The sequence below is a fragment of the Mycteria americana genome, chromosome 24, assembly GCF_035582795.1.
Source record: "Mycteria americana isolate JAX WOST 10 ecotype Jacksonville Zoo and Gardens chromosome 24, USCA_MyAme_1.0, whole genome shotgun sequence".
Classification (NCBI taxonomy): domain Eukaryota; kingdom Metazoa; phylum Chordata; class Aves; order Ciconiiformes; family Ciconiidae; genus Mycteria; species Mycteria americana.
This window is the reverse complement of record NC_134388.1, coordinates 842,350-856,373: the sequence shown is the minus strand read 5'-3', so window position 1 is coordinate 856,373 and position 14,024 is coordinate 842,350. Positions and strand designations below refer to the sequence as shown.

The following is a 14,024-nucleotide window of genomic DNA, read 5'->3' as shown; positions in this document are numbered from 1 at the left end:
ACTCTGCACCAGCTTTGTTGTTCTTTGGACATGCTCCAGCACCTCAATGTCCCTCTTGGAGCGAGGGGCCCAAAACTGAACACAGTATTTGAGGTGCGGCCTCACCAGTGCCAAGTACAGGGGGACGATCGCTTCCCTAGTCCTGCTGGCCACACTAGTGCTGATACAAGCCAGGATGCTCTTGGCCTTCTTGGCCACCTGGCCACACTGCTGGCTCATATTCATCTGGCTGTTGACCAACACCCCCAGGTCCCTTTCTGCTGGGCAGCTTTCCAGCCACTCTTCCCCATCCTGTAGCGTTGCATGGGGTTGTTGTGACCCAAGTGCAGGACCCGGCACTGAGCCTTGTTGAACCTCATACAATTGGCCCCAGCCTGTCCAGATCCCTCTGTAGAGCCTTCCTCCCCTCAAGCAGATCAACACTCCTGCCCAGCTCGATGTCATCTGCAAACTTACAGAGGATGCACTCGATCCCCTCATCCAGATCATTGATAAAGACATTAAACAGAACTGGCCCCAGTACTGAGCCCTGGGGAACACCCCTTGTGACTGGCCGCCAACTGGATTTAACTCCAGTCACCACCACTCTTTGGGCCCGGCCATCCAGCCACTTTTTTACCCAGGGAAGAGTACACGCGTCCAAGCCATGAGCAGCCAGTTTCTCCAGGAGAATGCTGTGGGAAAGGGTGCCAAAGGCTTTACTAAAGTCCAGGTAGACAACATCCACAGCCTTTCCCTCGTCCACTAAGCGGGTCACCTTGTCATAGAAGGAGATCAGGATAGTCAAGCAGGACCTGCCTTTCATAAACCCATGCTGACTGGGCCTCATCACCTGGTTGTCCTGTACGTGCTGCGTGATGGCACTCAAGATGATCTGCTCCATAACCTTCCCTGGCACCAAGGTCAGGCTGACAGGCCTGTAGTTCCCCGGATCCTCTTTCCGGCCCTTCCTGTGGATGGGTGTCACACTTGCTAACCTCCAGTAACCAGGGAGGTCCCAGGCAAGCCAGGACTGCTGATAAAGGATAGAAAGTGGCTTGGTGAGCACTTCTGCCAGCTCCCTCCGTACCCTTGGGTGGATCCCGTCTGGCCCCATAGACTTGTGTGTGTCTAAGTGGTGTAGCAGGTCGCTAACCATTTCCCCTTGGATTATGGGGGCTTCATTCTGCTCCCCATCCCTGTCTTCCAGCTCAGGGGGCTGGTACCCTGAGAACAAGTGGTCTTACTATTAAAGTCTGAGGCAAAGAAGCTATTAAGTACCTCAGCTTTTCCCTCATCCTTTGTCACTTTGTTTCCCCCTGTGTCTGATAAAGGATGGAGATTCTCCTTAGCCCTCCTTTTGTTGTTAATGTATTTATAGAAACATTTTTTACTGTCTTTTACGGCAGTAGCCAGATTAAGTTCTAGTTGAGCTTTGGCCCTTCTAATTTTTGCCCTGCATAACCTGAGGACATCTCTGTAGTCCTCCTGAGTTGCCCTTCTTCCAAAGGTCATAAACTCTTCTTTTTTTCCTGAGTTCTAGCCAAAGCTCTCTGTTCAGCCAGGCTGGTGGCCTTCCCTGCTGGCTTGTCTTTCAGCACACGGGGATGGCCTGCTCCTGCGCCTTTAGGATTTACCTCTTGAAGAGTGTCCAGCCTTCCCTGACTCCTTTGCTGTTCAGGACTGCCTCCCAAGGGACTCTGTCAACCAGTCTCCTAAACAGGCCAAAGTCTGCCCTCCAGAAGTCCAGGGTGGCGGTTCTGCTGACCCCCCTCCTTACTTCTCCAGGAACTGAAAACTCTGTCATTTTGCGATTGCTGTGCCCAAGACGGCCTCCAGCCGTCACATCACCCACAAGTCCTTCTCTGTTTGCAAACAACAGCTCCAGCGGGGCACCTTCCCTAGTTGGCTTGCCCACCAGCTGTGTCAGGAAGTTATCTGCCACACACTCCAGGAGCCTCCTAGACTGTTTCCTCTCTGCTGTATTGTATTTCCAGCAGACATCTGGTAAGTTGAAGTCCCCCACAAGAACAAGGGCTAGCAATTGTGAGACTTCTCCTAGATGTTTATAGAATATTTAATCCGTCTCTTCATCCTGGTTGGGTGGTCTATTACAGACTCCCACCATTATATCTGCCTTGGCCTTCCCTCTGATTCTTACCCATAACCACTCAACCCTATCATCACCATCATCAAGTTCTAGACAGTCAAAACTCTCCCTAACATACAGGGCTACCCCACTGCCTCTCCTTCCTTGCCTGTTCCGTCTGAAGGGTTTGTAGCCATCCATTGCAGCACTCCAGTTGTATGAGTCATCCCACCATGTTTCTGTGATTGCAACTACTATCAGAATTTTCCCGCTGCACAGTGGTTTACAGCTCCTCCTGTTTGGTGCCCATACTGTGTGCATTGGTGTAGATGCACTTCAGTTGGGCCATTGATCCCGCCACATTTCTGGGGGGAGAAGCCCTAATTCCTATGTAACTGTTCTCGGGCACTTCCGTGGTTTCTAACACATCAATAACTCTTGCATCTTTGCTGCCGCATGGCTCTCCATCTGCTACCTCCACTGAGATGGCAGACAGAAGGATCTCGCTAGCACACTGTCCCTCAAACATTGGCTTGCTGCCCCCAGGCTTATCTCTGGCGAGCCTGGTTTCCTTTCCCCCTTGAAATCTAGTTTAGAGCTCTTCCGATGAGCCCTGTTAACTCCTGTGCAAAGACCCTTTTCCCCCTTTGAGACAGGTGCACCCTGTCTGTTGCCAGCAGGCCCAGTGTTGTGTAGACTGACCCATGATCAAAAACCCCAAAATTCTGCCGGTGACACCAGGCTCGGAGCCAGGTATTGATCTGCTGGCTCTTCCTGTTTCTTCCCTCATCATTCTCTGCAACTGGAAGGATAGAGGAGAACACTACTTGTGCTCCTGATCCCTTAACCAGTTGTCCCAGGGCCCTGAGGACTCTCTTGATTGCCCTCAGACTTCTTGTAGCAACTTCATCACTTCCTACCTGAAAAATCAATAATGGATAATAATCTGAGGGCTGTACCAGGGTAGGAAGCTTGCTCTTCACATCTTTAACCTGGGCCCCAGGGAGGCAGCAGACTTCCCTAAGAAGTGGGGCCGATCTGCATATTGGGCCTTCTGTTCCTTTCAGGAGAGAGTCTCCTATGACAATGACCCATCTTATTTTCTTTATGGAAGCGGTTTTGATGCAAGGGCGTAGGCCAACTTAACCTTGGCAATGCCTTCAAGCTAGATGAACCATCATCCTTGTTATTGTTCAGTTCCACTTTGGTTTGTTCATTGTTCTTTTATTGTACCATTAGTACAATAAAAGTACCATAGTAACAGAGCAATTCTGGGATAAGCCATGCTGTTATGAATACACTGTGGAGACAAGATTCACCGGTTGACTTGAAGACAAGAACTGTCCATCTCTCTTTGAGTCTTGTCACAGACTTGCAAGACCTTTAACCCTTATTATAAAACTTCCTTCCCTCAATCGCATATGCATGCATGCCCATGTGTACACATATGTACAACACATGCACCATCCCACAGCCCTTCTTATTTTTCTTCCCACCTTTAGTGTTAACAGCAAGTTTTTATAGTGAGTCTTCCTTAAAGGATGCTGAACTTAATGAGTTATAATTATTCATACTGCGGTAAAGCTTAGGAACCGTAGCTTGGACTGAGTCTTGTTTGTTTTGTGTAGTGAACAAAACATGATGAAAGGATAAGCTGCTTCCAAAGAGCTCACAGTCTGTATAAATTACAATTGTGGTCTCTGCTATGTAGAGGTTGAATACTTAAACTGACATTTTGATTACACTTCATCTCATTCCATCATAAACCTGTAAATCCAGGATTAAGCCTTTAGTATCTCTAACTTGTAATTATTAATTTCCTACAGATATCGCTCAGACCCTTTGTTTAATGTTCTGTTAATCCTTTGTAGTTCCTGTGGTATTTGTGGCTCACGTCAGGAACTGGTCTTAATGCCTTGTCCTACTGGAGTGCTGGGTTGGCCTGCTAATTCTGAGACATGGTCCAAAGCGCACTCTGTTTCCATCCAGAAGGAATGACCCTGCAGCATGGGATTGTGTTTGGAGGATAGATAAAACATCTGGGACAAGGGTTTCTTTTGAGTGCAAGATTTGTTTACTTAAACATGATAGCAGAACTTACGGTGTTGAACTCTGATGAAATTAATGAGTTTAGCTCCTAAAGCTTGAGAAGGCTGGCCAAAGTCCCTAGAAGTTCTATGCTTTTACAGTTCACCAGAGCTTTATGCTAGAAGAATGTTTTTTCAAATCTCAAAAATATTCCCAGTTCAGCTGGTTTTGCTTTCAGACTTGTTCAGTGTTGGAGCCGGTTCCCACATATTTTAATGGGAATACTTCTATTGAGTCCATGAGTTAGGCCCAAAATGCCTGAAGGGGAATTGTTATTTCTTGATAATTCTTTGATCAAGGGGAAATGCGAGAAGACTCTAGAGTGTTTAACCGACACTGACACTATTGCTCGGACAGCTCCCACACACCTCTTCTGTTTCACTCCACTGAAATTGTTTAAATTTTCAACTTTTAAGCCAATTTGTGATTTGGATGCAAGTTGTCTGTGTTGAGAATGCCACAGAAGAAAACATTTCATCCAGAGTAGTATTTCATCGAAGTTCTAGAAGCACGTGGTACTGAAATGCCTTAGTTCGATTGCTGCTGCTCTCTGATATGTAACTGTTTGATTTAATACCCTGTTGTATCAGGCTTAAAGCTTGTATCATTGAATAGTCAACAAGACCTGTTTTGTACACAGTAGATCATTCCTATCTGTATCAGGGTATAGGAGAAAAAGTTGCTAGTGGGGAAAACTGAATGTGACCAGTATCAGTGTAGCTGAACTCCTGCTCTTTGTGGAACTATTCAAAAATAAAAAGATGCCAAGCTCATGTGTGAAGGCAACATAGGCAAATATTAAAAATTAATACTATGGCTTATTAGCATTATGTAAGCTGTGGGATTGCTCCCACCTGTGACGCTGTATATAGCTGTTCTCAGATTGCAGTGAAAAGAATTCAGCAAAAAGAATTTATAGGACTTTCATAGAACTAAAAATAAATTGTTTTCGTTTAGGAGTGTCTCTTCTGAGGTTATGTCCTCTCGTGTGTTAAAATAATCCCAGAATCTATTAAATGAAGCAGTCTGTCTCATAACAGTAGAGCAAAATATCATTCATATAAATGAGAATCTTATAAAGCGAAAAATATTACAGTTAAAAAAATACTTATACTGTGTTGATACTTAATGTCACAAGATGTTGGAGTTTTGAGGTTAGCATGACTTAAAAGAACCATCCATTGATAACATCATCTACAGGTGCTTAGGGAGGATCGAAAAAGCAATGTGGAAGAGACAGTATAAAAATAAATGCAACAAAAATGAGGACACCAGCAGTAAGTATAAGACTGAGATCGTTCAAATTACAGTATTAATGGAATTTTAAAAAAACTTTCTCTGAAACCTCTTGGATCTCAGTGGGTTTTAGTGCTCTTTGCCCAAACCAGACAGTCTTTTAAACATCCTTGATAAGTATAACTTCCTAAGAGTCATCTTAAATTTGTGTGGTCAAAAAAACCATTTCCTGTAGGACAAAGAGGTATTATGTGCCAGCTGCTCTGTGCCTGGCTACGCACGGGCTGTTATCCCAGGCTAACCAAGAGATCTTGTGTCCCTCTTGTGCAGGCCTTCAGTCCAGGATAAGCACAGAGGTTTATCCGGTCAGCTGAATTGCAGTAGGAGCCCGCTCTGCCCATCGTGTGAGTGCTCTCACTCATGCCAGATGTCCTGTGTGATGCTTCCAGGTGGATGGAAGTCTAAACAGAAATTTATCCTTCCACATAGGTCTAATCCCATACAGCATTTACTGTCATTTTTGCAAATTTCTTTTTTGGTGGTTGCTTTTAACTGGCCAGAAAATTTTGTGAAAGGTTTCTTTTTCATGTGAACTTGCAAAGTATAGCTTTGCTTTAGAATCATGTTAGATCTGGGTAAGAGGGATATTACGTGTGAGGTGATATTTCCTATGGTTGGTTTTTTTTGAAATTACTTTTCAAGGCTTTTAGGGGTGTTTTTACCCTGCTTTTTTTTTTTTATAAACCTGTAACATTTTTGTGAGTCAAAGCAGGAAGACAGGAGAATCTGTTTGAAAATTACTGTTTGAAAATTACTGTATCCAAAGAACAGAGGTACTTGCTATTTTGAAGTATTTTGCCTGCAATATGTATTTAGATTTGTTGTCTTCCTGTGTTCAACCCCCAGCTGCTCTTCTACAAGTGTTTCTAATCCCTGATGTACTGTTGATCTGGGCTTGTGGGCAGAGCCCGAGGCCTTATAGCAAGCAGACTCAGAGCTAAGCTAACTGCTGGAACCAACATCATGCAATTCGGAGCTTAGTGATTTTTCTGCTCCCCGTACATGTGAGCAGGAACCCAAGACTGGTGATCTGTTGAGATGAAAGTTTTCCAGATGTTAAGATAAATATATCCTACCAGATCATTACTCAAATGGAAAGAAGCTACAGAGCTGAAGGTGTCTGTCAGAAAAAGTAAGCATATAAAGCATGCAAACACAGGAACATTTTTATATAAAAGCAAAATAAGTAGTAGATATGTCACATAATCATCAGATCACACGGATTAGTGTGTCTCATTCACATTCTGATACTCTTAACTGCTTTTTCAGTTTTACTATAGTACAAGGATTCCCAAACTTGGATTTGCTTGGGGCTGGCCAACAGTGGCAGCGGCAGTGAGTATGTGCAGCATGAGCTCAGGTGTGTCCGCACTGTGCTCTAGAAACACCAGCATCAGGTAGCCAGCTGGCCCAGGTCAGCTCTAGCTGACTCCAGGCAGTCAGCAGCAGCTAGGGTGTGATGGAGGGGAAGGGCTCTGTACCACCAGGACTCCCCCTGCTCTGGGTACAGGGGGATCTAATAGCTCAGGTGTCCAAGGAGATGAGCTCTGAGCACCGGAGAGCCTGGGGTGGGGGAGATGGTGACTGTGTGGTTCTCTTGTATGAGTGCATCAACTGAAGTGCCACAATGAACATGAGCTGACTTCCCTGCGTGTATGTGTGTGCTGCTGCAGCTCTGCTCCCCTTCCTTCTGATACAAGTTGCCTTGAGCCCTCCCTTCTGTATAAAGACAGCAGCAGCTCTTATCTTTATGCAGGGCAAGAAAAAGTCAGTGGGGAAGTGTTTAACACTCAATGCAGCGTTCACTGCCCAGACATCCATTCCCTGTTTTCTCCAGGTCAGCAGAGAATCAGGAACTGCCACCGCCATGTTCTTGGCAGAGAGCAGCACGTGTACCGCTTTTAAGTGGTTTGCATATCACCAGTGGTACACCACAGTTTGGGAACCCCTGGTATAGTATAATTATATTTCTACAATCACGTGACCTCACATTTTTAAATAATACATAAGCATAAGGGATCAAATTGAGTTTTTTACCTTAACTTTCACATTTCCTGACCTTTGAGTGCTTAGCTGTGCAACCGTAATACTGCATTAAAATATTCTGAAGCTTTGAATTTCTAGGATGGAGACCAGAAATAGAATAAAGGGGAATTAGAGATGTGTGTTATAGGAGAAAAGAAAATAATACAAAGCAAGACATAAAAAGGAGAGGGGTTTTTGCTTTTTGTTATGCATAAATATTGCTGGGGTACTATGCAGGAGGCAGGGTTTAGGAAAAGTGGGTAGGTAATTTAAAAAATCCAGTTCAGTAAAGTCAGATAAGTTTTCCTAGTATGAAGTTGGTGTAAAATTAATAAGAAAACCATACATGCATACTGAAACTGTAAAACTGTGTGCTTAAATGTGGTTTGCTATTTTGATGTTTGAAAGCTACTGCAGTTAGAATATCTGCATAACTGGTATTAAGGAATAAAAACCTGAGATTTAAATTCTGTAGCGAGAAATGTGGGGCATGCCAGCTACTGAGAATTGACTGAGGAAGTGCTAATATTTCCTTAGCTGCCTAATAGCTGCGAGTATGCATGACTGTGGCTTATTTAGTAGCCTGCTGGTATTGGGAGTGTTTGCCTGCACCTGCTGCCTTATGGTGGAAAAGGGAGTAGGTTTTGTTCTGTTCCACAAAAAAATAAATTTAAATTAATACACACAATCTCCACTCCTAAAAACAAAACATCCCCTCCCTCACCCCCCAGCAAAACCCAAAGGAAGCCCTTTGACTTAAGAGTTCCCAATGTGCTATTTTAAAGGCAGGAAAAGGAGGGTATGGGATGCAAACTCCTTGAGCAAAATAAGTGGGAGATGCCTGAGGGTGGCTTGAAGCAAGCTGGGGCCTCTGGGGAGGTGTTGCCTGTTACCCGCACTGGAGCAATTCTGCACTGATGACACGAAGCACTCTTAACAGCCTAGCTGAGTTTCAAAGATCGATCCAGGTCCCCTGTGGAGGTGATCACATAATCTTGCCTTGCAACTGTTCTGTTGCCTACCTGTTTCTGAGGATAGTTCCCTATTGATGAAGTAGTTGGAATACTTAACTTTTTTTTTTTTTCCTGGCAGCTGTCAATTTGATTGTCAATTTGAATGGGGAAACATTTCTTTCTGGCGGTTTTGATGTCCATGTAGAAAATATTCATTCTCAGTTGCTTCCCATTCAAGTTAATTTGCTTAATTGAATTGAACTTTTACATGAAATATTGTGCTTTTTATTTGCTAGGTTCTCTCCTATGGGTGTAGATCACATGAGTGGGCTTTCTGGTGTAAATGTTCCAGGAAACGCATCTTCTGGCTGGTGTATCTTCATCTACAACCTTGGTCAAGATGCTGATGAGGGAATCCTCTGGCAGATGTTTGGCCCCTTTGGTGCGGTTACCAATGTGAAAGTTATTCGAGATTTCAACACCAACAAGTGCAAAGGTTTTGGTTTTGTGACCATGACAAACTATGAAGAAGCTGCAATGGCCATAGCAAGTCTTAATGGCTACCGCCTGGGGGACAAAATCTTACAGGTTTCCTTCAAAACCAACAAGTCCCACAAATAACTTGCTCGTGCTTTTTGTATGGAATAGATAATTGAGTGACAGAAGTTGAAACATTTTTGTTAGTGTAAAACTCATTTTGCGCCAATTTTCACAAGTGTTTGTCTTAGTCTAAATGAGAAGTGAAAAAGGTTTTATATTCTGGGATGCAACTGACATGTTCAAATGTTTGAAATCCCACAATGTTAGACCAATTTTAAGTTCCTTTAAGTTATTTCATTTAAAACATGTTAAAAATCCCCTGAAATCTAAGTAGATTGCATTAACTAGACCCTCTGGATGGTGGTAAAATTGAAGCATGCTTTCACTTATGAGACTAACATTTGTTCCATTGAATGTTGTCTGCAAAAACTGGAATTTTCTGAAAAATATCAGGCTGAATTCATTAATTTTCTTGGTTTTTGTTGTTGTTTTTCCTACCCATTCCCCTGACCTTCTCTACCCCAGACTCGGTAGTATGGAAGAAAAGTTGAGAAATACTAATGTTTTAGTTGACAGTAAATTGTTTGATCAATTAATATTCATTACTACATATACAGTTGAGTATTAGGCTTTTTAAAGTCTAAAGGTCTTGTAAGTAGTAGCATGCCAGCATAACTTTTAACACCATTGATGAGGTAAGTTTCACACTGAGCAGTGGCCAAGCCGTCAAATTCAAAGGTTTTAGAAATACTACCTTTAAAGCCCACTTTCTAATAGGAATGGACCAAAGAGTTTCAAAGAAACTCCAGGAAGATTTCAGAGTCAAAATGAAACTTCAGAAAGAGAGTGTGAATATATGTTGCTCCTTTATCAAACTGAATCTCTTCTGTCCAAATATTTAATGCATGGTGCACTACTTACTGGTACATTATAATGCAGCAAGATACTTACTCATTTTCAAAGACCATTATAGTTTGAATTCCTTTGGTAGTTCTATTTTGTAAAGAAAAAACAGTTATAAACATTTGAGCATTGTATTTCTCGCATCCCTTCTAATGAGTGCTAGATTTTTCTATTTCAATAGGATTTTGTTTTGACAATTAGCTTTACTTATTGAACACTCAGCAGAAAAGTACTTACTACTTGCAAGTTAGATATTAACAAAAAACCCTTTGATTTGTAGATTTAAAGATTAATCCCCCAAGTTTTCTGCAGACTGCCTTGAAACTTTGAGTTGTTCTGTTTCTGTTAATTTTCTTTTGCTTTTTTGTGTTTTTTGTTTGTTTTTACTTTTGCATTTAAGAACATTAAATTTGATTTTGTTTTGCTCAAATTTTGTTTTGTTTTTTATTTTCTGTTCTTTTTTTGCTAAGTATTGCACAAAGTGTCCAGCTTTCGAAGAGTGTTGTTTTAAAGAACTGTAGTTCCTCTGTAAGAGTTTTAAGTTACTCCTTTGACAGATGAGTAGAAGAAAAAGGGTTGTGAAACGAGCACTACAATAAATCTGTCGCATAGAAACTGTGTGCCACAGGCTGATGTAACCCTGCAGGTGTTCTTTGGTAGGAAACCTGAGAAGGATTACTCTATCAGTGAAGGCTGTGTAAGGATACTGTGCACGACTAGAGACTTGCCTGGGCAGCTTTCAGGTCTAGTGTTTATGTTCAGGTGCCAGAAGGTAGAGCAAACACGGAAATGGGGAGAGTGGCAGTGTTATTGCAGTGTCTCCTTTTTTTGCGTGAACCTCTACCAGTCCCAAAGTTTATTTTCAAATTCCAGAGGCCATTCCATGCCGCCTGCTTGTATCGGTCCGTCCCTAGCTGACCTTGCCTTGTGTTTGCAATTGTTTTCCTTCTTCCTGCAATAGGACCTGCAGTCTTGCACAGCCCGAAGTAGTCTGCATCAGCATCTCTGCACACTGCTGCTGAAGAGTGGCTGAACTAGCTGCCCATCTCCATTAATTACCTTCAGCACTGTCTAGGAAATGCTGTTGCTGATATTTCTGGAACTGCCTATGGCATACTTAAAGCGGTATAGATAGACCTTGGCAGAGTGAGCAGCCTCCCACTGTTTTTGAGCTTGTGTGCAGTGAATGTAAGTGGGATTTTTGCTATTAATACATTCAGCCTGCCAGTCGTGTTCACTCTACCCTCTTTTGAGAAGCACGATGATCTGTAAAACGGTGGCTGTGACAAAGCAACCAACAACCAACTCCAGCCTCCCAAAGCGTGCTTTCCGCCTGTCTGTCTATTCCAGATGTTTCCACCAATTTCTCATCATTCATTTATCACTTCAATGAATACTTCTGTTCTGTGTACAAGGAGAGATTCAGAAGCATTCGGGGGATTTCTTCCAAGTTAAAACTGCATAGTATGGAGAAGTCCGCTTGCTGTGTCCCATCACCTCTTAACCTCATACTATCCTGTTCCACAGGAGTGGGTCTGCAGTTGTTTCCAATTTCCTGTCATTCTCTCTTGCCTTAAAGATTAATTTTCAAACTAAATGGGAGTTGCTGTTTTATCACAGCATTTAGATGGGGGTTCAGACTTCCAGCGAATGACACCCTAAGTATGACTTTGCACCAGTAATCATTACAAGCATGCTAGCCATTGCAACCGTATCAGCAGCACGCTACTGTGAGTTCACTAGCTGTCACTCTTATTTTTAAAAACTTTTCTTGGAGGTTTTTTGGCATCACTGTCATCTGACTGGTTCCCTATTTTTCAATCTCTCATTCTTTGCTAAATAAGAAGGAAATGCAGGATACTGTTTCAGTAGTGGTATGAAAACATCTCTCTTAGGAAAAATCTGATCCCAGCTTCCTTTGGTAGTTGCTCTGAAAATAGTTACCAGGCAATTTACGCGAGCAAAGCACTGCTGCTTGAGTCAGGAAAAGAGGAAAAAAAATCCTGCTAAAATATCAAGAGCTGATACGAGAAGAAGCATAAGGTCTGTACCATTCTAACAGTCAGGAAATCCTTGGCGTAAATAGCTGAAGTCAAGAAAAAAAATGTGTATGTGTTCTTGAAGCCTTTGGTCCTAAACAATAGTCCATGCATCCTACTAGTAAAGACCAAAAGGAAACTTCTGGAAGTGGAAACTGAATTCTAACAAGTAATCTGCCAGCAGTTTTTCTACCCAAAAGGTATGAGCAACTGGTTTCCTTATCATGTCATCCTCCTTTGAAGCTCTCCCTTGAACTGTTTCAAGAGACGTTTTAGCCTCTTAGACCTTGGAGTTTAGAAAAACTGCGGATATGTTCTGCTTTTTCATCCTTTAATTTGATGAAATATAGGTGTTTCTCTCAGGTGGCACTTCTGTCTCAGTCGGTGCTTACAAGATCTTTGTAAAACCAAAGGCCTGTCTCAAACCAGAGGTCTCGTGCATTTCTCATGAGATGTGGTAGGCTCAATAAGGTAGAGAATACTAGAAGGTCTTGGTTGCTGGATGAGGACATGATGATCAGATTTTGAAGACCTGGATTTGATGGTCCATACTGGAGATGTGCTACAGGGAACAGCTGTGATGGGAATGTTTTGGGGTCCTTTAGGTTAGAAGCCTTGCAGGACACCCCCAGGTACCTGCTCCTGAAGGATCAGGTATAATTCCTGATGAAAACACATAGTTATGGCCATGCTGCTATTGCAGGGTTTTGTGTGTAGATGTCGAAGAGAATTACGATGTCTCGGGGCACAGGGCATGTTTTTTTGTGCCAGCATTTCTGAAGGGATCAATCTGGCTTTCATGAACCTGAATTTGGGCGACACAGTTTCCTTTTTACACTTATTTGATCAGACAGACAAATATGGTGACAAAATGAGAAGTTTATCTGCCTGTCTTTAAAAAGAATAGTGGAGAGAAGGCTTTTCCATCGATCTCCTTATGGTCAGGGTAGCTAGCCTCAGAGCTGAAGATCTGCCAATTGGGAATACAAATGGGAAGGCCAGTGATAACTGTTGTCAGGCTTCAGCTGGGCGCTATTTTCAAATAGACCCGTTTGCTTTGTCCAAAACTCGCTTGCTTTCACAGAGAGAACTTGTTTGCATGTGAATGCTTAGCATTTCAGCAGAAACTGGCCTTTGCTTCTTTAGCTTTTTCCGGGGGTGAGTCACCCTGGGTTTTCGCTTCGCTGGCCGTGAGCCATCTTGTTTAGAAGGCAGTCTGCAAATCAGTCACCTTTGAGCCTTGGCTTCTGTGGCAATAAAAAGGCTCACTGTGCAAGGGCAGGATCATATGTCGGGACTTGATCAGCCTTCAGGATGTTGAATGTTAAGCCAATTATCTTTTTCAGGAAATTTTACCAGCTGTTGAATGTCTGGTGTTATTTTAATTATTGCGTTGTCACTTTTAGCTTTAGAATCACTTTGTTTTATCTTGGTATTTCTTTTGAAAGGGAAGCTCTGCTGCCCTTACTCGGTACCTATCCTTTTCTCCACTTTTTTCAAATGCTTGTTCTATCTGGCACTCCAAGAAGGCTCTTACCAGGCCAAGGTATGGCTGCTAAATACGCTTGTTATGGGGCTGCTTCCAAAATTGCACATAAGCAGTCTTCATTCTTTGCAAGACTGTGGAGTTTCACTCTAAAATGAGACAATGCCTAGTTAAGAGCAAAACTGTCCTGATTGTGGTTGAAGACCATCTCCAAACTTCTCTGAAGATGTTCTGGGCTTTAGTTGTGTTGTACAGAATACCAAAAAAAAAAAAAAAAAAAAAAAAAAATCAGGTTTTCTTAGTATGTAAAAAAGGTTGAGTTTTGTCAAAACTAAAATTCCTTGAAGGCTTTATTCAGACTTGGTATTTTCCAGTCTGTTTTATTAATTAATTGTCCAGTCTGATTTATTAATAAGTTTTTATTCCTGCTCAGTAACTTACATTTGCTTCCCAGATTTCTACTATTAATGGAATTCACCCCTGTGCAGAAAGCTAGCCACAAGCCTAAACACAGTTTAAACCTTCTGTTAACCATTTGCAGATAGGGAAATTTCACAGTAAATACAGAAAAGGAAACTCTAATGTTGCTGTGTACTTTGTATAAGCTGGCAGAGGCAAGTACAGTT

The 14,024-nt window shown here is 42.5% G+C and overlaps 1 protein-coding gene across 3 annotated transcripts in view; it reads left to right on the top strand.

Moving 5' to 3' along the window:
• Nucleotides 1-13,689, top strand: part of ELAVL1 (ELAV like RNA binding protein 1) — a 48,380-nt gene extending 34,691 nt beyond the window's left edge. For 2 of the 3 annotated variants that reach the window (XM_075524532.1, XM_075524533.1), the window contains one exon: nucleotides 8,727-13,689. In XM_075524532.1, the coding sequence (XP_075380647.1) occupies nucleotides 8,727-9,051 (325 nt within the window). In that variant the 3' untranslated portion in view covers nucleotides 9,052-13,689. Of the gene's footprint in view, nucleotides 1-7,289; nucleotides 8,679-8,726 lie in introns of those variants that run through there. The other variant, XM_075524534.1, reaches the window with a different exon arrangement.
• The last annotated feature ends 335 nt before the right edge of the window (nucleotides 13,690-14,024 follow it).